A 26,487-nucleotide genomic window follows, 5' to 3' on the forward strand; every position below is an offset into this window, starting at 1 on the left:
TGGCAAGGATTCCACACTGAACTGCAATATGTCAATTTACTCCTCACCAAAGCTTGGTACACAGAGGAAATTGCTTCAAAGGATGAAAATTCCCTACAATTACGAATCACAAAACCCATCATCCTCATAGCACTTGCCGTTATATTTGCAATATGGGAAGAAAACATGAGTTTCGGATCGAAAACTGTACCCAAGTCCCTTGACTCATTTACTTTTCGTAATAGCGTGTTATTAAGGTGGTAATCATAAACAATAGGGGATAACCTCCTAGTGAACGTCATAGTTTTACACTTATTTATGTTTAGGAATAACTTATTCTCCACACACCATGTATGCAATCTGTCGAGGTCACCTTGCAACAATAAACAATCCCAGCGTTCCCAATCTCCCTTTAAATCTTCCGCAAAAAGTAATTTTTGAGAACAAAAAATATCCGGAATGTCATTGATGAACAGGAGAAATAACAGTGGACCTAAATTAGAACCCTGTGGTACGCCCGAGGTCGAAACAAATGAAAACGACCTTACTCCCTCATATTCTACAAATTGTTTCCGATCTCTTAGATAAGATTCCAGCAGAGACAGGAGAGCACCCGTAATACAAGTAACGACGTATCCGATGAGCTCCCGCTCGATAGTGAGAAATCTCACGAAAATATTGAGATTATTTGCGATTACTGTGGTAGAAAGGTGAAAGATACAGTGAAGTGCGCTAAATGTGCAAGAATTTTTCATCCCTCGTGTCTTACGATGGCTGCAAATAGAAAAACAACACCATGTTTCCACGTAGCCAGTAAAGAAAATGAGAATGACGAGATGGTAGAGGAAGTTCCCGACCACAAAACCGAAAATACAATCCTTAAAATGCAAGTTGAGTATCTGAATGTATTAATTACCGAAATCCGTAGCAAAAATTCGATTTTGATAGACAATAATGCACTTCTTATGGAAAAAATCCAACGTCTTGAATCTAACGTTAAAAAAAACATTGTTGTTTCTGATAACAGAAATTCAAAACTTCCAGATGAATTTCGTAAACAAGTTCATCACCCAACAAAGAAAGCTTCTGATGCAGGAGAGTACAGCGGTGCCATCTCTGATAGAGATAATTCAAAGATCAAGAACACAGTACCTTGGTCGGTAATGACGGTATCTCAACAGTCGGTTACAAATGTCAGCAGTGTCAAATTAAATGAAGCTGTTAACCTGGAATTGGAACAAAAACAAAAACAAATCGAGGAAAATAAACATGATGAGGATATCCCTGGAGAACAGAAATCGATTTCTGAGGGGAATGGTTGGAAGGAAGTTAAAAATCATAGGCGTATATCAAAAAATAAACCGAAAAACCAGATTGTTTGTAATGGAACGAAAACAAAAGAGGAAATGAAAATTGTGGGTGCCTCTAAGAAGAAATGGCTCTATGTTGGTAGAATAGTCGGCAAGGACATAGCAGAAAAGGATATTGAAGACTATCTTGGCGACCAAGAGATTCAGCAAGTATCAGTAAAAAAACTAAGGACTTTGGGTAGTAACTCTGCATTTAGCATATGCTTGAGTGATGAGGTTACATTCTCTAAGGTCTTCAATGCATCATTTTGGCCAGAAGGTGTATTACTGAGACCTTTCAATTTCTCACCAAATTTTTTCAGGAACCAACGAGAGATGAAATGAATTTATAATATAACAATATAATTTAGAGGAATTTAGAGCATATTGCAGGAATCAATAATTGTTGAATTTTTTGTTTTGATTTGACTTGTTCCATTTTTATACATGTGTAATCTTTTGGAATTAATAAATTACTATTACTATTACTACCAAAGTTGGACAGCTTCCTCAGCAGTTGTTGATGCGAGACACGATCGAACGCCTTGCTAAAGTCCGTATAAACCACATATACCTGATTTCGAGAATCGAGTGACTTGGAAACATATTGAGTGAAAATACACAGATTCGATGCAGTGCTCCAAGACCTGACAAAACCGTGTTATTACTCAGATAATGATGTTCTAACGTGGTCATAAATTATATCAGGCAAAACTACCTCGATCAACTTAGAAAAAACTGATATAAGAGCAATTGGCCTGTAATTAACAATCTCCGAATTCTTTCCCGACTTTAAAATTGGACAAATTTGCGAAATTTTCCAGATATTCGGAAAAATGCCGGATTTTATCATCAAATTATATATGATGCATAGAGGTCGGGCGAACAAATCTATATGAGACTTTACGAGTCTAACCGGGATACCATCTGGTCCCACAGTCAGTTTGTTCTTAAGCCTTTTTTATGCTGATATGACGAGGTGCTCGGAAACGTTAGAAATATCCAAAAAACTGTAGGAGTTAACAAGTTTCTCATTTCCACCGTTGATATCTGACAGATTAGTATCGTCATTCATGACGTATACACTTCTAAAACTTTTTGCAAATGCATTGACTATCGACTCTGGAGTTGTTAAAGTCTCCTCATCAAAGTGCATTTGTCCGGGAATTCGAGAATTGTTTTTTAGAATTTACGTAGTTCCAAAATCCCCGAGGATCCCCCTTCAAATCGTTCTCAGACCTTTGAATGAACTCTCTGTAAGAAAATCCAACACTGCGCTTAACCGAACGTCTCAGACTTTTGAACCGCTCGAGATAAAAAGATAATTTGTGTTTTCTGTACATTTTTAGGTAATGATTTTTCGTCTTTATTTGAGTAATTAATTCATTTGAATACCACAATGGATAATTACGGGAGCAGCATTTTTTAAGGGTACACACTTTGCAATTATATTCTGAATAATATGGTCAAAAATATCACTAGCATAGTTTACATCTTTGATTTTACCTAATTGTTGACACCAGTCCACCTCACTGAGAAGCCGACAAAATTTTCGATCATCTAAATTTCTAAAATCATACCGTTTTGCTCTGGAGGAGAAATTTCTAGGGACAGTGGGGCATGCTGGAACTTGCACAACAACTTGGATGATAGGCATCAACTGGCACCAATAGATCGTCATGAGGTAGCACTTCACAAATTGCTTCTTTATTTGTGAGAACCAAATCCAGCATTCTATTATTATGGTTCCTAACCTCGTTACATTGCTTCATATCACAAAAATTGAGAAAGCTGTTGAAACGGGCTGTCAAGTTAGTTTGGAGATCACAATTATAAAAATTCCGAAGTTCTGGAATATTGAAGTCACCCATAATTGCTATCCTGCCTATATCTTCCTTATTTTCTATTGATTCAAAAAATTCATCATACTCATTCATAGAAATATTTGGTGGAATGTATACTAATAATATAATCACTGAAATATAATAAGCTCCAGAAATTTTCACCGCCAGGACATCAATTTTCTGAATAGGACAGTCAATCTCGTAGATTTCCGAATTGTATTCATCACTGTTAACTGCCAGCAAAACTCCTCCTCCGCGAGTTCCTGTACTACGATCTTCACGATAAACTGCATAGTTTTGTGGAAATAACTCACCATCGAGTACACCCTCCCCCAACCAGCTCTCAGTAATAGCAACCACACTGGTCAGTACATTTTGCAAAAATATGTGCGTCTTGGTATTCAATCCCCTACAGTTTTGGTAATAAATTTTTAGTGCGCTGGTATATGTCTTCTCGTCTGAACGTCTGCTGGATGAGTTTACAGGTTTTTTTTCTTTACTATATGTGGGTTTCCATTTCGATATTTTATCATAACATCATTTTCTCCACTTTTTTGACGTTCCATCAATTCTCGACGAAGTGTCAAGAAGTATAGTCACGCTGTCTCACCGTTTGGTCGGGTCTGATGAGTGATGTATACACCTCGGAATTTTTCATTATTTTGCAGAGTTTTATTATTCTTAATAAGAGGAGGTATATCTGCTTTGTTAGGTATAGTGAGTTTTATCAGCCTTGACTTCCCGGGAAACCGTTTACCCAATCTATGCATTTGCGGGTTATTCATATTGACGTTAGGGATAATATTGGTAATTATATCACGTACAACCACGACCGGATCGTCCTCGTCCTCCGGAACTCCAAAAATTACAACATTATTCTCTCTACGTTTAATTTCCTCGATTTCTTCCAATATCTGAATAGTATGTGTGGAATCCCTCGGAGAATTCAACATCATCTGCTTCAGCTGCTCGATTTTATCATTGAGGGTTTTTATTTCCTTTTCATGAGTCAGCCTCATATGACGCATTTCATTGTTTAAGGTATCCACCTTCTTTTCGAGTACACCTAGTTTTTCACCCAGAATTTCTAATATGCCGGATGAAACAGAATCGACTAATCTTTTTATGAATGCCTTATCTCCACTTATCGTCTTCACCATCACATCGGTCGCGTTTTTCACCTCGCTCAACTGCTCTCGTGTTAAGGGCATTTTTGAAGAAATCTCACAAACAAAACTCCGCAGAAACCGCACAAATCAACGATCGGCTTTAAGACTTTGACCAACTTATTTGAAATTGAATGGAGAAGTTAACTGAAACGTGTGCACTCAACAACAAACAACAACAACATATGTTTTGAGATACATATGTTAAAGTTTAAGTTTTTTTCTCGTATAACCTTCCCTTCACAAGATATTCAATTTGAATTGGCCATAGATATTCCAGTTTAAAGTTTTCACCATTTGATATGCTAATTTTGAATGCAAATATACTGGATGATAATTTTTCTGGAAGGATGCCTGCTTCCTTCCTCCAAAACTATATTTTGGTGAATGGCTCTTAGAAAAATGTAGGAAAAAACTTTGGTCCAGTACTACAATTTTTGGTTTGTTATAGTTTTGTCGTATCTGCTATCGATTTCGAGAAAAAATCTCTAGTAATCCTCAGGAAAATCCAAATTATTATAAAGATCCAGCTAGTAAGCTCTAATGAATGCATTAATTATCAGTTTTGGTATTCATTTACCCAATCTGTTGCGAAGATTAATAAATATTTGATAAACTGTACGACACACTAAAAACAACCTGTATATTGAAATCAAAGCGTTTGTGGGCTCATATTCATGAAACTTTTTTCCTTCAAATTTATCCAAGTAATTTCTCATTTTCCTTCGTAACTCTTATTTGAGAACACCCAGTATAAGGTAAGAACAACCGAATTAGTAACAACAAAAATTATTTCGAGTAATTTGGTTCAAACTTAATTATCAAACTTCTTTTTATAACATTACAGATATGAAAAAAAGTTGTCGTCAAAATTTTTTTTTCGATTATCCCTCCCCAAGAAAAAAAAGATCTACGCTCTTGGTTCACAAGAGTCGAGAATTGAGAGAAATTAAGATGTCTAAAAACATGGTGAATGCACTCGTCAAATTTTGAATGCAATGACATTCGACCAAATTGAAAATATTAGTTTTAGTTCGTGGCGGCGCCGCAATGTCATACTTGTCATTTCCGTTGATTTTGATTGGATACATTAATTAAAACCCGATACTGACCAATCAAAAGCGATGTGTAATCGAGTATGACCGTGCAAAGTCGTGAAACAAAACACGAAACGTTTGCTGGAATGAATTCAAATATTTGTAATAGAGAGAGAGAGAGAGTTAATTTGTTGATAGCGCTACCTACAGTTGACATAACGAAGCTTAACTAATATTCTCAAAATTGGCAAAACAAAAGCTAATCAGTTCATACACCTGGTTTTTAGACATCTTAAGAGAAATGTCAAATGTAAACGATGAATGCGCCATCTGAAACAGACCGCGATCTCTCGAAATCAAGTAGATATAAATCTGAAAAATCTCCCGTTTTGTCTGAAAGTTTTACAGGTATAAGTAGACACACCAGGTTTTCTATGCATCTTAGTAATTTGTTTACGTTTCGTTTGCTGTCATTTTCATTTCAAACTAGAAGCTGAAACAAGACTTTGTTCGTTGAAGTAAGTAGAATTGCCACACTTCGTATGAATTAATTCCAAGAAAGAAATATAATTCCAAATTTCAAGGTAGGTGAGTGTTTCAATCAAACAAGTTTCAGTATGATAAATAATGCATATTTTATTTTATCAGAATGCCGAAAATAAAGTTGTGTCACTGGATGTACCGATGAGACAAGTTTAAGACATCGTTTCCCTAAGAGAAATTTGGATATTTTCGATAACTGGCTTCAAATTATCAAAAAATTTGGCAAAAATTAAGTAGGAAACAAATTTTGGTCAAGAATTGGGGGACATGGATTTTATTCAGGTACGGCAGTACAAATATGGAAAGTTGACAAAACCTGGGCAGTATGTATCATTTTTATTTAGGCATTCTTAAAATTACCTTTTTTATATTATTCCGCGAATTTGTGGAAAAAAAACATTTCCCTCTATTTAAAATCGTTTTCAATGAAAAATTTAGAATTCATAATTTTAAACTGTAATGAACACAGTTCGCGGGAAAAAGTATGTGAAACCATTATACGGTGTTCCTTTCAATGGTGGTGCAAGCAGGTAAATGAAATTATGAATGGTACCGAAATACAAATTTTGTAAATTCCTTCAAACTTCTCCTTGTGAAAAATTTTTAGATCCCATCAAATTGAAGACGAAAAGAATCTTTGATACAATGAGAAAAAAAAAATTATTTAATGATTCATATTAATTTATTTGTTTATGTTAATTATTTGTTGGTGATACTTATTCATTGTCGACATTTATACATATATATATATATATTGTTTATTTGTTATATATTATTGTTGAAACTGATTTATTCATTTTTAATTACTGCCATTTCAATATATTTTTTTTATTTGAATTGCTCAATATCTGTATTGAGCAATTCAAATGGAGTGTGGTGCTGCGATAACCGAAAACCATTTGCTTTCAAATTCAAAACAAGTATAGGAAAATCACTCATTTCAAACTTCCCGCGTTTGTCGAGTTTGTTCGAGAACCAGACGCCAGGGGGAGCTATGTTACAAATAATTCGCTTTAGGGAGGGGAGTGTCCCATCTATGGTATCTGTAATATGTGCTTATCAGAACCATCGACGATCGAAAAAATTGATAATATATCGGACTTGGTTGAAATTTACTCAAAAAGCTCATGCCCTTCGTTGAATTATGAGTTATTCAAATATAACTTAGTATATTCCAACTTACCATCTTATGACTATCGAGGATAAGTGTATGTCTGGCCAAATTTAAAGGCTTCTTCGAGAAGGAATCGGTCAAACCTGAAAGATTAGATAATTTGTGAACTATTTCAAACTATGGAAGGCGATATCAGTCGAGAATAAAGTTAGCTGAGACAGATTGATATTATTCTTTATAAGATATAAAATATTAAAATAAAAACCATAATTGTTCATATGGTAAATGAAAAAACACATAATATGAAGATTCAACCTAAAAGCTAATGAAATACAAGGTGTCCCAAAAGAAAGTTATATTTGTTTAGCTTACTGCATGAGCCAGGCGCTTGGAATTTAGAAGCTTTGGAGCGTTTCTAGGGAGTAAATCGCGCATTGTGTGAACACGAATTTTACAAAAATGGTAATGAATAAAAAGTTTGGGAAGACCGGTTCAACACTAAATGAACCCGAGCGCCCAAGGTTATTGTTAACGAAAAAGAACTTGAAACGGGTTAATCAGTCTGTACATGATGATCTCGACCTATCTATTCGGAAGCATACTACGTGAACAACAGAACTTTTCTTGCTATAACCACAAAATATGTATCCAGCAGGATGGAACGAATTCACACAGGTCCAATGTTTATCTGCCATGTGAAATTTTTTCAGACATTTTAATCTTCAGCACATTAATTGAGCCATCGCAGTCCTGATTCGACACCTATGTACTTTTACCTGTGGAATTTCCTTGAGGGGGGACATTTGGACGACAGTATATTCAAGAAATAATTTTGCTAATAGTGTCTTTTTAATAATTAAGGAACATTTTTTCGACAAACGGTCAATTTTTATTTAATTAATTCGGTTCTTACTTAATGGAAATTCATTATTTGATGTAATTGATGCAAAGTCATTTTGACTTGATGAACATAAATAAAAGCACTTTTAAATTTCCATTTTTCAACAATTGTTTCGCCGTCTACGCGGAAACAATTGTCGAATAAAAATCTGTGGAATTAAAAAGTGCTTATATTTATTTTTATCAAAGGAAATTCATTATAGATCAAATGATGAAGCAAGGTAATTTTAACTTATCCCTAAATAATTTTTTTGATCTGAATTTACATAATAACTTTCCACCTTGTATTTCCGATATTCTAATGAAAGGTTATGAGAGTAGTAAAATCAGATGAATAAATTTTTGTTATTACATTGAAATTGAGAAGACAAGTGAATAGAATATAAAAACAGTTGGAAGAATCAAATGCAAGATTTTGCCCGACTTCTCTTCAAATAAGGTTTGCAGATTTTGTAGACCTCAGGTGATCTATAGGTTCTATTTTTTCTAGTTTTTTGTTTTTTCAGCAGATATTCTGTTTCAGTGTAGAGTTTCTTCAAGAAAAAAGTTGAATGGTCTATTGAAATAGTAAAAAGTGAACAGTTGTTTGTTTCCATTTTTCTTGAAATCGTAATTAATTTCAAATCTCTTTTCTTTTTATCTGCTGACTCAATGTCAAATTACTCGAAAAATTTGTAGATATAAATATTGCGCAATAATATGGCCAAGGAAACCACGAAAAAGATAGTTTCAATAAACTTTATATACTTGCGCTGATTTTAGCGGCATTGGCTCCCCTGGATTTTGTCTTCTTAGGTGTTTTCTTCTTCCGCTTCTTTGATATATCAGTCCTCGAATATCGGTTTTGTTTTTGGAGATCTTCGGACTTATCTTCTCTGCAAAGCATTTTGTTATTTCGCAATTATTTGGAAAAAATACTGCTCACCCTTCTGAACCTTGGTCTGTGCCCAGCCATAAATCAAAAGAGCCAAGTCCAGTGTTATGTATGGGCAAACCCAGGAGATCAAACATATCATGTAACATCGGTTTCTTCACGGCTCTATCTGCATCGCAATCGTTGCTCAAAGCCGGACTGAGATTGACCTGATATGAAATCAGAGAAATATGTTGAGTATCCTATGATTTAACTAGTTCTGAAAAATAATTAGGAAAGCACTGACGCGAATTCCGCGCTTCGAGACGACATAATTACTAGCGCAGCTAGGGGGGCTTTCTTGGATTTATGAAAAAATAATTTCACAGAAATTCTTAGAAAACTGGGTTTATAAGAAATTCAATTCAATTTGGCAACTGAGAGAAAAATCTCGAACGTTGCAGGTTTTCCGTCATTTTCTAATTTTCTTTTCAGAGTTCTCCACCTTTTCTGAATTGAGCACTGAAATATACTTTAATATGACCAGAAATCGTAACTTCGAACCATAAGAGTTAGAAGGTCGGTCAAATGGAGAAAAAGTTGCATTCATAGGAGCATTGTCAAGCGGTTCAAACAATTCGAGATTATCAGGGCCGGTTATTGAGATATCATATAAAAAGTAAATTCTGTCATTTTGATTTTTCTTTTTTCCCCACTTTATTTCAAATATTATCAAAAAATGTTTCAGGAATTTTTTATTCGACAGTAAATTATCCTCAATTTGACGTAATCAGATTTCGTATCCAACGTTTCGTATCCACCCTCAACCACATTATTTTCAATACGGACCTGCATATTTTATGACACTTTTCGAAATAACTTTTAACGCTAAATTCAACGATATATCATACGATGTCATTCAAAGTTGATTTTCCGGTGATTTTGACCCTTATCCAAATTTCTTTGGGTCGGATCTGTATAACACTAAGGTAGGGTAGGGCGGGACTAGTTGGGCATAGGGGCAAGTTGGGAAATCGAAATATCTCGCAAACTATTCACCATACGCATAGGCATCGTATGGCGGAAAGAAGAAGTCGCGGGAGGGGTAATCACCACGCGATCACTAGTGGCGGCTGGACGAACGAGTGAAGCGCCCGTGCGTTTTGTTTATTTTGTGCCCAAAAAGTAAAAACGTTGTCTATCGCAAGTTTTCGTCTATATTAATCAATTGTTGTCTGTTTTCAATCAGGTAAGTGTTAATCTTCCATATAATTATTATACTTTTGATATGTAGAGAGAGGTTCTGGGTAATTCTTACGATTTTTTTATAACCTCACTTTTGTTTTAAAATTCCGGATTGGGGTTAGTTGAGCTATAGTTGCTCAACTTACCCCACGACTCAAACAAGTAAAGTAATGAATGTTTTATTTTTTGTTAGGATGCGGACTTACAAGAGGAAGACTCCAGTCAAGTGATGAAAGTGATGATAATGATTATTCCTTTCTGATTTGTTGCGAAGGCTATGCTGAAAGTTTACCAGGAGAAAATTGGACCCAGTGTCAAGCTTGCAGGGAATGGGCACATACAAAATGTGTTCCAGGTGCTGGTCTTACTTTCGTTTGTGTCAATTGCAACAGTGACAATGACGATTAAGTTGCTAAGATCTTATTAATATATATTTTTTAAGATATTCAAGTCTGATTTTAAACAAAAAGACTGAATCTAATCCTGAAGTTAATCTTAAGATACGTTGATGTTTTGTTTATTCTATTTTTAGTTAATTATCCAAAGAAATTACGTTAAGTTTTGTTTTTCTGTCACTAAGAATATATAAATTTAATTTCATTGATGACCATTAAGTTTCAAAGTTCTATTGCTGAAGTTTATCTTAAGATACGTTAATGTTTTGTTGATTCTAGTTTTGGTTAATTAGTCAAAGAAAATTACTTTAAGTTTTGTTGTTCTGTCACTAAAATACTATAAATAAAGAACTGATCGTCAAACACATATTTTACTTCTCTAGTCAACATTGCACCCATGCTTTGGTAAGACATTCTTAGTGCTCAACTTGCCCCATACCCTTGCTCAACTTACCTCACCTATGGGGTACATTGAGCATACTTGACTTTCTGCATTTAAACAGCGGTAACTCTTAAATTCGACTTGTTACAAAAAATATACTAAGGACACTTTTGCTAAGGGATAAATTACTAATCCATCAAGCCACATAACGACTCATTGAGCCTTTTTATTGAGGAGCTACATCCGCTCAAATAAAAAAAAAAAATTGCTCAACTAGCCCCGCCCTACCCTACTTTTAGTTTAATTAACAACATGCAATACATTTCGATAAGAAAATCAACTAACTCATCTTGAACTGAATGGAACATATCAGAATCAAAGCAAGAAACAAGTAAAAATTATTTACATATTTCAGTTCCGAATAATCATTTGATTTTCTTTGATTAAATGAAAGTTCCGTTTAATAAGTATGAAGTGAAATATGTAAATAATTTTTACTTGTTTCTTGCTTTGATTCTAATATGTTCCATTCAGTTCAAGATGAGTTAGTTGATTTTCTTATCGAAATGTATTGCATGTTAATAATTAAATTAAAAATACCTAAATGTTATACAGATCTGACCCAAAGAAATTTGGATAAGGGTCAAAATCACCTGAAAATCAAATTTTAATGACATCGTATGATATATCGTTGAATTCAGCGTTAAAAGTTATTTCGAAAAGTGTCATAAAATATGCAGGTCCGTATTGAAAACCTGCCACCCTGTATAACTGACCACACTCAATTGAATATTGATCAGAAATGACGTAGCACACCCTGAATCTCGCTTATGCTCTGAAATCGAGGTATATGTCATAAGGCAAAATGATTATCCTTGTGTCATCTACACGACTATAAATATGTTTGTCCATTTTATAATCAAACATCCTGTATAGTGCAATGGTGCAAATAATGAATGAATGCTCAAAAGTTCCTGACTATTTATTTTTCAATTTTTGTATGTGATGATACGTTATCAGCACGAAATTTTGCAAAAGGCTTTATACAGGGTGTTTCAAGTTCGACGGCCATTAGACGTTTCTGGAGAACGGGGCCGATTTGAAATTTGAAAAATCGGAATATGACATTGTTCATGATGCCCTATTCAGCTAAAATATTTTCGAAGTTCCGGCACTTCCGGTTATACAAGAATTGAAAAAAAAATCTCAAAAAAAACTTTTTTCAAATATTGTGCCAAAAATTGTGAACAAAATTTGATCACAACTTTCGATTTTCAAATTAGAACCCTATTTTTTGAGATTTCGTTGGATTCTACGATAAAAAATAAGGGTAGTATCCAAACATGATTATGCTCCCAAATTCAATAATTCAAGAGTTATTCAAGATTGTATGAATTTATGTTATACGTAGGGTCAAATTCATTCATCTGTTTCTAGACAGACTAGCAATAATATTCTATGACCATAGAAATTTGAATATCTAATTACTTTACATGTGACAGGTGTTTTCATTATCGAAGCTACACTAATTTGATTTCACGAATTGAGTTTCCGATATTCAAATAACAAAATTCCGGATATACTTTTCTCTAATTATGTGGCAAATCAGTTCATTCCGGCACATCTGTGGAACAAAATAGACTGGAACGGATTTATCTATTATCTGTCAAATTTGTGATACAGAGAACTGCTCTGCCAACCAACATTTTTCAATACAAAAATCACTAATAGATATTTATGGAAATTTCCGTTAATTTCAATAAAAAGGCAGTGAATTCGGGAAAATAATGTTTAAAACTCGTACAGAAGGCTTATTCTACCACTCGTTCATTTTGAACTCTTGGAAGAATATCAATAACTTCTGCACTTATATTATAAATATCTAATTCCATATTCACGATGAATGCAATAGAATTATTGGTAGAACTCTTCGAATTTCAAATCAGAAATTTCCTCATCTTCTTGAAAGGATGTTTCATACTTTATGAATCTCCATCAAACCTAGAAGAAAAAAACCTGTACCTACCAAATGACTAAATGAGATAAAATCATGCAGGACTCCTGTGTGCCATTTCTATTCATATAAAAAACGGTATAATACATTTTATGAATTCAGAAAAAATTCAGCGTGGTGTGAAAAGGGAATGACAGAATGTTTGAAACATACTTCCGAAATATCTTCTTGTCAATTGGTGTTAAATGTGGATATTTCTGATTGAATGCTCGACAAGTTCTCGAAACAATTCTATTGCATTCACCGTGGATATGCAATAGATCCAGAATTTCATTATTTGAATAACGGGGATTCATATTGTGAAATCATAATTTACTAGCTTCAATAATGAGCACACCTGTCACTTTGAAATAATTGCATATTTTAAGTTCTATGATCATAGAATACTGATTTGAAACGCACTTTAGAAATAGATTGAATGAAATTGACCCTACGTATAACATAAATCATAAAATCTCGAATAACTCTCGAATTATTGAATTTGAGAACATAATCATGTTTGGACACTACCCTTATTTTTCACCGTAGAATCCAACGAAATCACAAAAAAATTAGGTTCTAATTTGAAAATCGAAAGTTATGATCAAATTTTGTTCCCAATTTTTGGCACAATATTTGAAACAACCTGTGATGATATTTTTCAAATTCAAGATATGCACGATATTCCTACATCGTTCTAGTTTGAGAAAATTAATTGAGTATACGCATAGGATATTCACAGTCAAAATAATTCACGTAAGTGTGACTGAGGAAATTCTCTCTTTTTTACGGTTTTTTCTTAATATTTTGAAATCTATGAGGACTAACGCAATAATATTAAAAAAGTGTAATTGAAAATGGAAATCTTGATAATATCTAACACATGAAATGAAAAAAAATATTTTTTTTTGAACATTTTTTTTTCAATTCTCGTATAACCGAAAAAGTTCCGGAGCTTCGAAAATATTTTAGCTGAATAGAGCATCATGAACTATGTCATATTCCGAATTTTCAGATTTCAAATCGGCCCCGTTCTCCAGAAACGTCTAATAGGCCGTCGAACTTGAAACATCCTGTATAGGTACTCGCTTTGCTCGCCGAAGTGGCTCCGCTCCTTGGACCCCGTCACTATGCCGGTAGATCCTTCACTGGGTATCCGATAAGAAAATGAAAGAATTCTTTCGGAAACCTTGTATCGTTAGCTGATTTTAGACGATTCACTTGGTATACCATGCTGATTCTAAGGGGTCCATGCCATTTTTTTCCTAGAACATACCGTTTCGCCCGTGCCCGTTAAGCTAACAGAACCACTTTCGAATTTTCGATTTTTTTTTTGGCCATAATTTTAGGCTCATTTTAGTCTAATTTATTACCCTATTCAAAAATTTTTTGCTCCTGAATTGTCGGAGAAATTGCGGGTTCTGCTAGCTTAACGTTAAGCTAACAGAATCACCAAGCTAATCGATATCTTATTGAAAATCTGAATACACCATAATTTTAGGCTCTTCTTAGGCTCACGTTTGAACCCATTACTAAATTTCTGAATTCACTTTTTTTTTTTGAAACCCTGGGTTCTGCTAGCTTAACGGTTAAGCTATCAGAACCCATTCGTAAATAAACTCCTCAGAATAATTTGAATAACATAATAATTTTAGGCTCTATTCAAACTAATTAATTACCCTATTCCGGAATTTTTTGCTCCTCAGATAACCGAGAACTCATGAGTACTTCAACTGCATTCATCCCATTCCGTCAGTACGTGAAAACAGCAAATCTCATATGAATATGAAAATAGTATATTATTCAACGAGCGGTAATGTAGGTCATAACTCACGCAGATGAAGTTTGCAGCACGAGCCGCAGGCGAGTGCTGTAATTCATCAAGTGAGTTATGACCATTACCGCAAGTTGAATACTATACTTTATCTTCGACTATATCAATAAATACTAAGAAAAAAATACAGACTTAGAATATAGACAGAAGGAACGGGAAATAAACATGTGCTCGATCCCGACTACAAGAGAGATGGAAACTTAGTGTCATCAATCACAATCGAACTAGCTTCGGCTAGCTCGAGTCCAGTACAGAGTACAGACATAGAACTATATCGAAAACCCTCAATAGTTGCCTATAAAAATGCATTAAAATATACCAAAAAACATTCCCTGTAAACGACGACTTAATGACCTTACTGCTACAAACTCCTTTATATTTTTTTCGGGCAAGTAATTCTGTATGGTAACATTAGCTGTTTGTCTTTTGGAAATGTTTACCTATATAATATTTCATCTTCACTATCTGAATTAATCGTTTTCAGCAAAACATTCACAATAATCAGATATCAACTTAATTTGAAAACGTCAAAATTATTAAAGTGACATTACCTCGGACATTCCTCCCCTCAATAACAATAATGGAATGTTCCCTTTCGGCCAATCGAATAGAAACAGAGAAGTATAGAAGCACAGATCCATATTTTCGATTTATTATAGTGAGTTATAGCAGTGAGTTATTATAACTCACGATGTTGATACTATTAATTGCTCAAAAGCAGTTGAATAATGAATATATAATTCAATAGGAGTAGATAAAATTTATTACGCAATGATTTTAGGCTCTATTCAAACTAATTAATTACCCCATTCCGGAATTTTTTGCTGCTCAAATTACCGAGATCTCATGAGTTCTACTCCTACATTCATCCAATTCCGTCAGTACGTGAAAAATGCAAATCTCATATGAATATGGAAAAAATTATTACTGCATAATTTCAGGCTCAGATTACCGAGAACTCACGAGTACTTCTACTGCATTCATTCCATTTCGTCAGTACGTGAAAAATGCAAATCTTATATGAATATGGAGAAAATTATTATGGCATAATTTTAGGCTCTATTCAAACTAATTAATTACCCTATTCCGGAATTTTTTGCTCCTCAGATTACCGAGATCTCATGAGTACTTCTACTGAAGATAATTTTTTAACATAGAGTATTACGCATTATATAACAAAAAATAGCAGTCCGCATCTGGTTTTTTCAGTCTCAGAGCAATAAAAACTAATAAACATGATTATTCTGGGTTTCTAGCAAATTCAAGTTGAAAGTATAGAAATCTGTACTTCTCCGAATTCCAAGTGAAATAAATAAATACCTGTAATGGGTCTATGTAGATTGTAGTGTCCCAGCGAAGGTTTTCTGGCGTCTATTTGAAAATCGCCCGTGTGGGGTTGCTAGTCCTCCATCGGGCGCCTCCCCAGGTGGCGGATAGGGGAAAGCCTCCCAGATATGGGTGGTACCGGTGAAATCAAATAGCCGGGGCGGACCAAAACTAGCATTGCGGCGTCTGACCCATAATGGGCGGCAGCAAACAGCGTCTGACCCAGATTGGGCGGCTGAAATATGCGCTCACCAAGACGTCTAGCCAACGTGGTGTTCTATGGCTAAATACCCCTTATGAAAATGCCAGGTAAAAACACTCAAGTACCCCAGGCGAGTAGAAGACTATCTTCAGAATCTCGCACTGATGTTAAATCAGTCTGTCCCATGGATTCTGGGGGGGACAATTATTTGGCGAAGAAACCTAAGAAAAGTAAAAGTAATAAAATTTTGTACATAGCAACATACAATGTACTGTCATTGCTGTCGGAAGAACGACTCATTACTTTAAAATCTGGCCACAGTTTCTATTACGTAGGAGATGAAAATAGCTCAGTGGGAGGAACTGGTTTTCTGATACATAAGCGTCACAGAACAAGCATTTTGTCTCTGAAGAAATTCTCCACAAGAGTAATATGCCTTGTCCTTAAACTTAACACAAGATACAATATAAAAATTATACAAGTTTACGCGCCTACCTCGGATCATACTGACGAAAAAGTAGATTTGTTTTATGACGACATCAAAAATGCTCTTAGCGATCAGCAGGCACATTATAGTATTCTATGTGGTGATTCCAATGCCAAGGTGGGAACGAGGTCGGATGCTGCTGAGTTCTCACTGGGAAACTATGGACTGGAGGGAAGAAATATAGAGGTGAAACATTGCTTGGTTTCCTGCTGCAGAACAACTTATTCCAAATGAATAGCTTCTTTCCTAAGAGACCAAATAGGAGATGGACATGGAGGAGTCCGAATGGACGAACAAAAAATGAAATAGATTTCATAATCACCGACAGAAGTCACATAGTTAAAGACGTGTCAGTATTGAACAAGGTATCAACCGGAAGTGACCACAGGATTGTAAGAGCTAAATTAATGATTGACGTCGGTAAAGAACGGCATAGGCTGATCAAGAAGACTAACAGCGACAGACCATGGAGGAGCCCACCGGACACGGTCTGCTTCCAGCAATACATCTCAAATAGGCTGGATGACACCAAACCAGAAGAGGATATCAATGTCCTGAACGAGACCATCACTACTGCCCTGATAGAGAGTCAAAATATATACTGCCCAAGAACCAAGAAAGAATCGAAATTAAGCGAAGCCACTATGCGGAAAATGAAAGAAAGAAGAGACATGAGAAGTGAAGAAATGACTACTGCTGAAGAACTAAGACAGATTAACAGAGAGGTATCAAAAGCTATCAGACGTGACATTAGAGCGTATAACCAAGATAAGATCGAAAAAACAATAGAAAACAACAAAAGCATGAAGGTCTTACGTAGAGGATTGGAAGCTGGAAAAAAGCAAATGACGAAGGTAAAGGACAAAAACGGGCATATTACAACAAACAGAGAGGATATTTTGAGGATAGTTGAGGACTTTTACCACCTACTATATACAAGCCAGAATGAAGTTAACTCAGACTCGGGAACAGAATTAGAGCTCCTGACGAGTAAAGAAGGCATCGTTAATCAAGGGTCAGAAGAAATGCCTGATATTACTCTCGACGAAATAAATCTGGCTCTGAGGAAAACAAAAAACAACAAAGCCCCTGGAGAGGACTGTGTGGTTGCCGATGCAGTTAAGATAGGTGGTCACTGTCTACTCAGGAAAATAGCAAGGCTTTTTAATCTCTGTCTCTTTAACAGCACCATACCAGAAAAGTGGTACAACGCCATCGTGATCTTGATTCACAAGAAAGGAGATTCAGCGGAACTGGAGAACTATCGACCAATAAGCTTACTTAGCCATCTTTATAAACTCTTCTCGAGAATTATAACTGCACGCTTAGAGAACAAATTAGATTTTTATCAACCCATAGAACAGGCTGGGTTCCGCAGAGGTTTTGGAACCAATGACCATCTTCAGAGCATCAAAACTGTGATCGAGAAGTCCATAGAATATAATAGGCCGCTAGTCATTGCCTTTTTGGACTTCCACAAGGCCTTTGATACTGTTGAGTTGAGTGCAGTCTTGGACTCCATACAAAAGTGCAGGGTGGACTATCGTTATACAAAATTAATATATAATATATATAAAAATGCTACCATGATGGTTAGATTGCACGAAAACACCAACCCCATAAGAATCGGTAGAGGTGTACGACAGGGGGATACTATGTCACCCAAATTATTTATCACTGTTTTGGAGAGCGCCTTCAAAATGCTTGAATGGAGCGGAAGGGGTTTAAATATAGATGGCTTGAACTTAACAGATCTGCGCTTCGCGGATGATATAGCTCTGTTCGCTGACAACCTACAAGATATCAGGAAAATGTTGGAAGATCTTCAGGAAGTATGTGTTCAGGTCGGGCTGAAAATTAATATCTCCAAGACAAAATTCATGACGAATCTGGTCCCTAGTGCAAATATTGCCATTGGTGACCATGATGTGAATTTGGTGGATAGATACATATATCTGGGTCATGAAATACGAATCTCGAGAGACAACCAAACATGCGAGTTGAAGAGAAGAATAACGCTTTCTTGGGCTGCGTATGGCAGACTTGGGGGTGTGTTTAAGAGTAACCTCCCGGTTTGTCTGAAGCGAAGGGTATTTGATCAGTGCATTTTGCCGGTTATGACCTACGGCGCCGAAATCTTAACTCTAACCGTCACATCTGCTAAGAAGCTCAGAGTTGCGCAACGTAAGATGGAAAGATCGATGCTCGGTGTGTCACTTCGTGACCACGTTAAAAATGAGGACTTACGGGTGAGAACAGGAGTCACAGATGTTATTTACCAGATAGCTAGGCTCAAGTGGAACTGGGCTGGGCATGTAGCACGAATGGTAGATGGACGATGGACAAAGAGGCTGCTCGAGTGGAGACCAAGAGCCGACAAAAGAAGCAGGGGAAGACCTCCCACGCGATGGACTGACGACATCAAGAGGATGACCACAGACTGGATGCGGAGTGCTCAGAATAGAGGACAGTGGGCAGAAATGAGGGAGGCCTATATCCAGCAGTGGTACAAAGGGCTGATTGATGATGATGATGATGATTTGAAAATCTATTATATTTTGTAGGTTCTCATGTAATGAAACTAATTTCTGGATTTTACAAACGACAATTTGATTATGAAAATATCACAATGTTATCGGTGAAAACAGGGGTTTGGACTTTCCAAAAATAACGAACGTTTTTACATTTATCATCAGATAACAGAATTATATGTTCGTTAAATAGAGCTGTTAAAAAGTTATGCATATTTTTTTGCTAGATATCAACGAAGATCCAGTCCGGTCATGGGTGGAATATTCGAATGAGTATTAACTGAATAATCAGTTATTATATCATGAGAGCATAGACAATATTCGATAAAACACCGAGTCATGAATATAGTAGTAGAACTCATGAGTTCTCGGTATTCTGAGGAGCAAAAATTGCCGGAATAGGGTAATTTATTAGTTTGAATAGAGCCTAAAATTGTGCCGTAATAATTTTTTCCATATTCATATGAGATTTGCAGTTTTCATCTACTGACGGAATCGGATGAATGAAGTAGTAGAACTCATGAGATCTCGGTAATCTGAGGAGCAAAAAATTTCGGAATAGGGTAATTAATTAGTTTGAGTAGAGCCTAAACTTATGGCGTAATCATTTTTTTCATATTCATATGAGATTTGCTGTTTTCACGTACTGACGGAATGGGATGAATGCAGTAGAAGAACTCATGAGTTCTCGGTTATCTGAGAAGCAAAACATTCTGGAATAGGGTAATTAATTAGTTTGAATAGAGCCTAATAATGCCATAATAATTTTCTCCATATTCATATGAGATTTGCGTTTTTCACGTACTGACGGAATTGGATGAATGTAGTAGTAGAACTCATGAGATCTGGGTAATCTGAGGAGCAAAAAAATCCGGAATAGGGTAATTAATTAGTTCGAATAGAGCCTAAAATTGTGCCGTAATAATTTTTTCCATATTCATATGAGATTTGCAGTTTTCATCTACTGACGGAATTGGATGAATATAGTAGTAGAACTCATGAGATCTCGGTAATCTGAGGAGCAAAAAATTCCAGAATAGGGTAATTAATTAGTTTGAATAGAGCCTAAAATTATGGCGTTATCATTTTTTTCATATTCATATGAGATTTGCTGTTTTCACGTACTGACTGAATGGGATGAATGCTGTAGAAGTACTCATGAGTTCTCGGTAATATGAGGAGCAAAAAATTCCAGAATAGGGTAATTAATTAGTTTGAATAGAGCCTAAAATTATTATGATATTCAAATTATTCTTAGGTGTTTATTTACGATTGGGTTCTGCTAGCTTAACCGTTAAGCTAGCAGAACCCAGGGTTCTTTTTAAAAAACGTAAATTCAGAAATTTGGTAATGGGTTCAAACGTGAGCCTAAAAAGAGCCAAAAATTATTGGGTAATCAGATTTTCAATAAGATATCGATTAGCTTGGTGGTTCTGCTAGCTTAACGTTAAGCTAGCAGAACCCGCAATTTTCCCGACAATTCAGGAGCAAAAAATTTTTGAATAGGGTAATAAATTAGCCTGAAATCATGGCCAAAAAAAAATCGAAAATTTGAAATTGGTTCTGCTAGCTTAACGGGGGTGTTTCGCTCTTGCTCACATGAAAATATTTGATTCAAATAACTTTCCATTACGACAAATCAAGGGCGGTCCTAGACCTAACTTTTGGAAGGGGTGGCGTTATGGACTTCGAGTTTCTCTATGGAACCAATTCCTAGATTACACCGATATCAAGCCTAACCTCTCAAAAATAAGGCCTACAACTTTGCTTCCGCCGTTTTGCAATAGATGACTGTAACGGTAAGTGGTAGTCGAAATAAATATATCGTAGATGTCATATCATAAGTTAAGGTATTTGTGAACATAATAGTATAGGATCCCGATATAAAACGACCTTCACCGAGATGCTTATTTGATAAAACGTATTTTATATTTAATTTAACATGTCAATAAATATATCACATATGGGTTGCCGACCAAATTTTAGTCCAGAGTAGGTTTAATTAATAATTAAAAAAATTTTTTTTTCGAACATTGCACCGGTTTGCTCATTAGATAAATTCTATACCAATCGAAAGTATGAAGCCCAAAGAATGTGCAAACGTTAGGTTGCCTAGTTTTTTCCGGTCACAACTCTCGGGTTGCCAGGTATAAACAGGTCAATCTATACTAGCATTTTGCAACGGTCTGACTATTTAATCAAAATCAATAAAATTAAAGATTATTTCATTATGAACACGGTGGTATAGGGTTGCCTGCGAAAAATCAGTCCAGAATCCCGGTTGTCGAATTTTAAAAAGTTGAATATTGCTGCGAGTGAGGACACAGCATAGCAGCTGTTTGAAGTCCGTCCAGTGAAAGAAAGAGAGTGCGCATGCTATTTGTTCTTGGAAATGAAAAGGATAGCGATAGACTCGTATATGCGTGCATCATTTTGCAGCAGATAATTATCAAAATAGATGAATAGTTATTTAATTTATTTTTAATCAATTAATTATTTATGTGTGTATATTTTTATGTGACACTAAATGAAAAGGATAGCGATAGACTCGTGTATGCGTGCATCATTTTGGAGTAGATAATTTTTGAAATAGAGGAATAGTTATTCAATTTTTTTTTAATCAATTAATTATTTATGTGTGTATATTTGTGACACTAAAGTATCTTTACTAAAAAAGAAGGTTATAGTAATACATATATAATACTAATCTTGCAAATTTCATCTTTATTATTAGACGACAAAATGAAAAACAACAATTAAAAAAATACCTACTTCTGTTTATCATAAAAAGTTATAAATACAAAATTTTTTTTAAATCATTCAGGTTCCGAGTCATCGGACATATAACTATGATCTCCAACTTCTGAATCTTCTTCGTCATCATCACTCTCCGTTTCAGTTCTTTCGACAATGTCTTCTATCTTCAAAGGTGTATGATCCCCAATGAATCCTACTGGTTTAAAATATTCATCTAAGGACCAACCGCAGTTCTCAGGCTGAAGTTTCACGCATATTGGATCCGTTGCATTAAGCCACATGGAATTTACAAAAATAGTTTGTGAAATTGTTCGAATTAATGATATCCAGCATGGTGGTATAGAGTTGGAGTCGAAGCCTTTTATTTTTTCTAAGAATTGCTCGCTGTCTTCTTTGGCAGAATAATTTTTCATAAAAATGCGATATCTCGCATCATTCACACTGGTGCAGTTCCTGATACCATACATACTAGCCGTAATTTCTTGAACGGTCTTCATTTTTTCATCAATGAAAATATCAGCAGCATCTGTTAATGATGCGAAAACTGATTGATATTTTTCATTTTTCGAAAATATCATAGCTGAAAAGGTTTTACTTTTCCTTTATTATAAAATGCTGCCGTGTAATCGCAACCTGTAAATGCATGGAAGGCAGGAAGACTTTGGCATAATTTGATTCCTAACTTCAATGCTTTAACATCCATACATAAATTTTCACTATCCATCGAATCGAGCATATTTTTTGTAGGTTGAAAACGACAACAATCACCTATCTCTTTAAGTCCTTCTTTAGCATGTTATAATAATGCTATATTTTTTTTTAGAAATCTGTTTCTATTTTTTGTTTTGATGCGGTTAATAGCCAAAAATATTCTCTTGCATTTGGTATTCGAAATCTGAAATATGCAGCCACCCAAATTTGTCGATGAAATTCCAGTTAGACATATTTTTTTCCACTGAATAGAATACCAAATGTAAGATAATGGTATATTTTCAACGGAAGTTTACACACCATCTGTTTTCAATGAGGCACCCTTCGGATATTCCATCATTCTTCGTATTTATTCTCAGCCGACAGAAGTTTTATGATTTTATTATGTTTAAGTAGGTACGTTCTTCTAGAAATACGTAGAACGTAGAACGTCAATGAGAATGAACAATGAATTGTTTCACAGAAACAGTCTAGACATCCGAATTTCCATATTCCCAATCGTCTCGGTTATATTTTTTAAAACTACCAAAATCTACTAAAATCTACCAAAGGATTTCTTCCTACTAAAAACTCCATGAAAATGCGAAAAATCTACTAAAAAAGTAGATTTCTACTAAATCTGGTCACACTGTATACGAGTCTATCGCTATCCTTTTCATTTCCAAGAACAAATAGCATGCGCACTCTCTTTCTTTCACTGGACGGACTTCAAACAGCTGCTATGCTGTGTCCTCACTCGCAGCAATATTCAACTTTTTAAAATTCGACAACCGGGATTCTGGACTGATTTTTCGCAGGCAACCCTATACCACCGTGTTCATAATGAAATAATCTTTAATTTTATTGATTTTGATTAAATAGTCAGACCGTTGCAAAATGCTAGTATAGATTGACCTGTTTATACCTGGCAACCAGAGAGTTGTGACCGGAAAAAAATAGGCAACCTAACGTTTGCACTTTCTTTGGGCTTCATACTCTCGATTGGTATAGAATTTATCTAATAAGCAAACCGGTGCAATGTTCGAAAAAAAAATTTTTTTCAATTATTAATTAAACCTACTCTGGACTAAAATTTGTTAGGCAACCCATATGTGATATATTTATTGACATGTTAAATTAAATATAAAATACGTTTTATCAAATAAGCATCTCGGTGAAGGTCGTTTTATATCGAGATCTTAGACTATAACTCCATCGACATGTTATTGGATTTGTGTCTGCATCATAAAGGTATTCACGATTAACCATGTCAGCTAACGAGCCAAATCCTCGTGATTTGCGGGAGGCTTTAATTTTCTGCTTTACTATTTACTAGTGAAAGAACATGCCGAGAGTGGTTTCAACGCTTCAAGAATGGTGATTTTGTCGTCGAAAACCAGCTTCGCGGTGGAAGAGAAAAGGTTTTTGAAGATGCAGAATTGGAGGCAATACTTGATCAAGAGTCATGTCAAACGCAACAATAATTGGCAGAATCATTAGAAGTCACACTACAAGCTAATCCAAAACGCCTGAAAGTCATGGGAATGATTCAGAAAAAAAATGGGTGCCGTACGAATTGAAGCCGGGAGGTGTTTGAACGGCGTTTGTTTGCTTGTGAACAGCTACTTGCAAAGCAAAGACGGAATGGATTTCTGCATTGGATTGGGACTGGAGACGAAAAATGGGTTCATTACGTCAATCCCAAACGCATAAAATCATCGGGATATCCCGGCCATGCTTCCACGTGTACTGCCAAACCGAATAATCACAGTTCTAAGGTCATGCTCAGTATTTGGTGGGACCATCTCGGCGTAGAGTATTATGAGTTGTTAAACCCGACTGAAACTATCACAGGCGATCGTTATCGAATGCAATTAATGCGTTTGAACCGAGCATTGAAAAAAACGGCCGCAATACAACGAGAGAGAAGATAAAGTGATTTTACAGCATGACAATGCTCGACCCCATGTTGCGAAAGTAGTCAAGACATACTTGAAAAGTTGAAATGGGAACTACTACCCCACCCACCGTATTCTTCAGACGTTGCTTCCTCAGACTATCATTTGTTTCGATCAATTGCATACGGCCAGGCTGACCAACACTTCCGATCTTATGAAGAAGTAAAAAATTGGATCGATTCGTGGATCGCTTCAAAAGATGACAAGCTTTGTCAACGAGGGATTCGTACGCTGCCCGAAAGATGGAATAAAATAGTGGCCAGCGATGGACAATACTTTGAATCATAGATGTATAACTAGATTTTTACAATAAAGCCTCGAATTTAGCAAAAAAAGTTGTACGCTTATGTATTTGTTGTATTATAATATATTTATTTACTTATCATGGTTTTAACCACTCAGGTAGAAATTAAAAAAATTAAATAGTAAATCGATTGTTTAATATGAAAAAAACAAGATAATTGGCAACTACAAAATAAAATCTAATTTGGTCTTTGAACCCTTTGAGAACCTTGTAATCACAGCGTACTCGTCAACATCAATGTCCGAATGTTCAGGAGGACTAAACTGAACCCGATGCCAATCTTGGAAAAACCAGAATAACACTATTTGAACTACCGTTTATTCATTTCAAAAATCATTTACGAGTTTAATGACAGTCAATTCATTTTACTAGTATTTCAATTCATATCAATGATTTTTGAAAAGAATCATTGTCCTCTTATTACACGTTAAATTATTTTTTTGGATTGCATAAAGTCTCTTTTGCTATATCAACCCAACTTCATCTTCCTCTTCCATGATAAACATTAAGTTAAGTTTGATTTTGATATATCTGCTTTGATACTCAATGCTGACATTCGTTATTGAAAAAGTTTCTACCCCACTGCTTACGTAAACTTGAGTCGGTTAAATGCGGAAACCTTTTTGGTCTTCTGGTCTTATGCTTCCTCCCGTTATTATATACTCAAAGTTCTCCACAGACCATATCTCTAATTATCCGTAGAAAATTTGTAACTTGAAATGATGCCGCGACTAGATTTGAAGAACAGGTATAATGAAAACAGTTCTGACCTGTTCTGTTGTTGCTGTAACGATTCCATCACAACTGTCAGTCAGACGCATGTCAAGCGTTTTAAAAAATTTTCTCTTATTCAGAAAATAAAAAGAAATCTAATTAAACTAATACAAAAATATTTCATGAATCGTCTTTGATGATAATTTTAGACTTTCAATTCACTCATTCAAAATATACAACATAAGTAGAGAATATTCTCAATAACTGGAAAGCTGAATGCAGAAACACTTAAAACTTGATGATTTGATGTGAAAATTATTCGGTTTCTCACATTGTTATGTTTTAATTTTCGGAAGATGGATTTTTTTTGTTTGGATGGATTATTATACAGGATATTCATTTGTCCAATATCAATTAGAAGTATCTAGAGATCTTGGACCAATTCAAGTCTTAAAATTGAGATTAAAGCCTCAAGTTATTAACTAGTTTGTGAAGAAATACAATATTTGATCAACAATTATACAGGGTGCATATATTTGAAGTATAAATTAGTCATTTTTGGAGAAATGAGACATTTTGAAATCTGAAATTCTCCGATCTCATTTCTCTAGAAATGGCAATTTCTTTCTTCTTTGAAAAATTGGGGAAAAATGCATAATCAAAATGTGAGCGTTATTATCAGTCTTTCAAGAAGGTTATTCATTCTTATAGGTTTGTAAAAAAATTTTAGAGAATATTGAATGAATAATAATACAATCCCAATCATCAGATTTCAAATTAGCACATTCCTTCATTATAGAGTCATGTATGATGCATAAGTCCAAATATAATTAATGATTGGGTGGGCAAAATTTCCAAATAAGTTTCTGTTTGTTAGTCAAGTT

The 26,487-nt window shown here is 35.1% G+C and overlaps 1 protein-coding gene across 5 annotated transcripts in view; it reads right to left on the reverse strand.

The window, feature by feature from the left end:
- LOC123678079 (probable tubulin polyglutamylase TTLL2) overlaps nucleotides 1-26,487 on the reverse strand; it is a 104,822-nt gene that overhangs the window by 9,854 nt on the left and 68,481 nt on the right. For all 5 annotated transcript variants that reach the window (XM_045614876.1, XM_045614873.1, XM_045614877.1 and 2 more), the window contains 3 exons: nucleotides 8,858-9,015; nucleotides 8,680-8,807; nucleotides 7,102-7,175 (listed from right to left, as the gene is read on the reverse strand). In XM_045614876.1, the coding sequence (XP_045470832.1) occupies nucleotides 7,102-7,175; nucleotides 8,680-8,807; nucleotides 8,858-9,015 (360 nt within the window). The remainder of the gene's footprint in view (nucleotides 1-7,101; nucleotides 7,176-8,679; nucleotides 8,808-8,857; nucleotides 9,016-26,487) is intronic.

The sequence above is a fragment of the Harmonia axyridis genome, chromosome 4, assembly GCF_914767665.1.
Source record: "Harmonia axyridis chromosome 4, icHarAxyr1.1, whole genome shotgun sequence".
Lineage (NCBI taxonomy): Eukaryota > Metazoa > Arthropoda > Insecta > Coleoptera > Coccinellidae > Harmonia > Harmonia axyridis.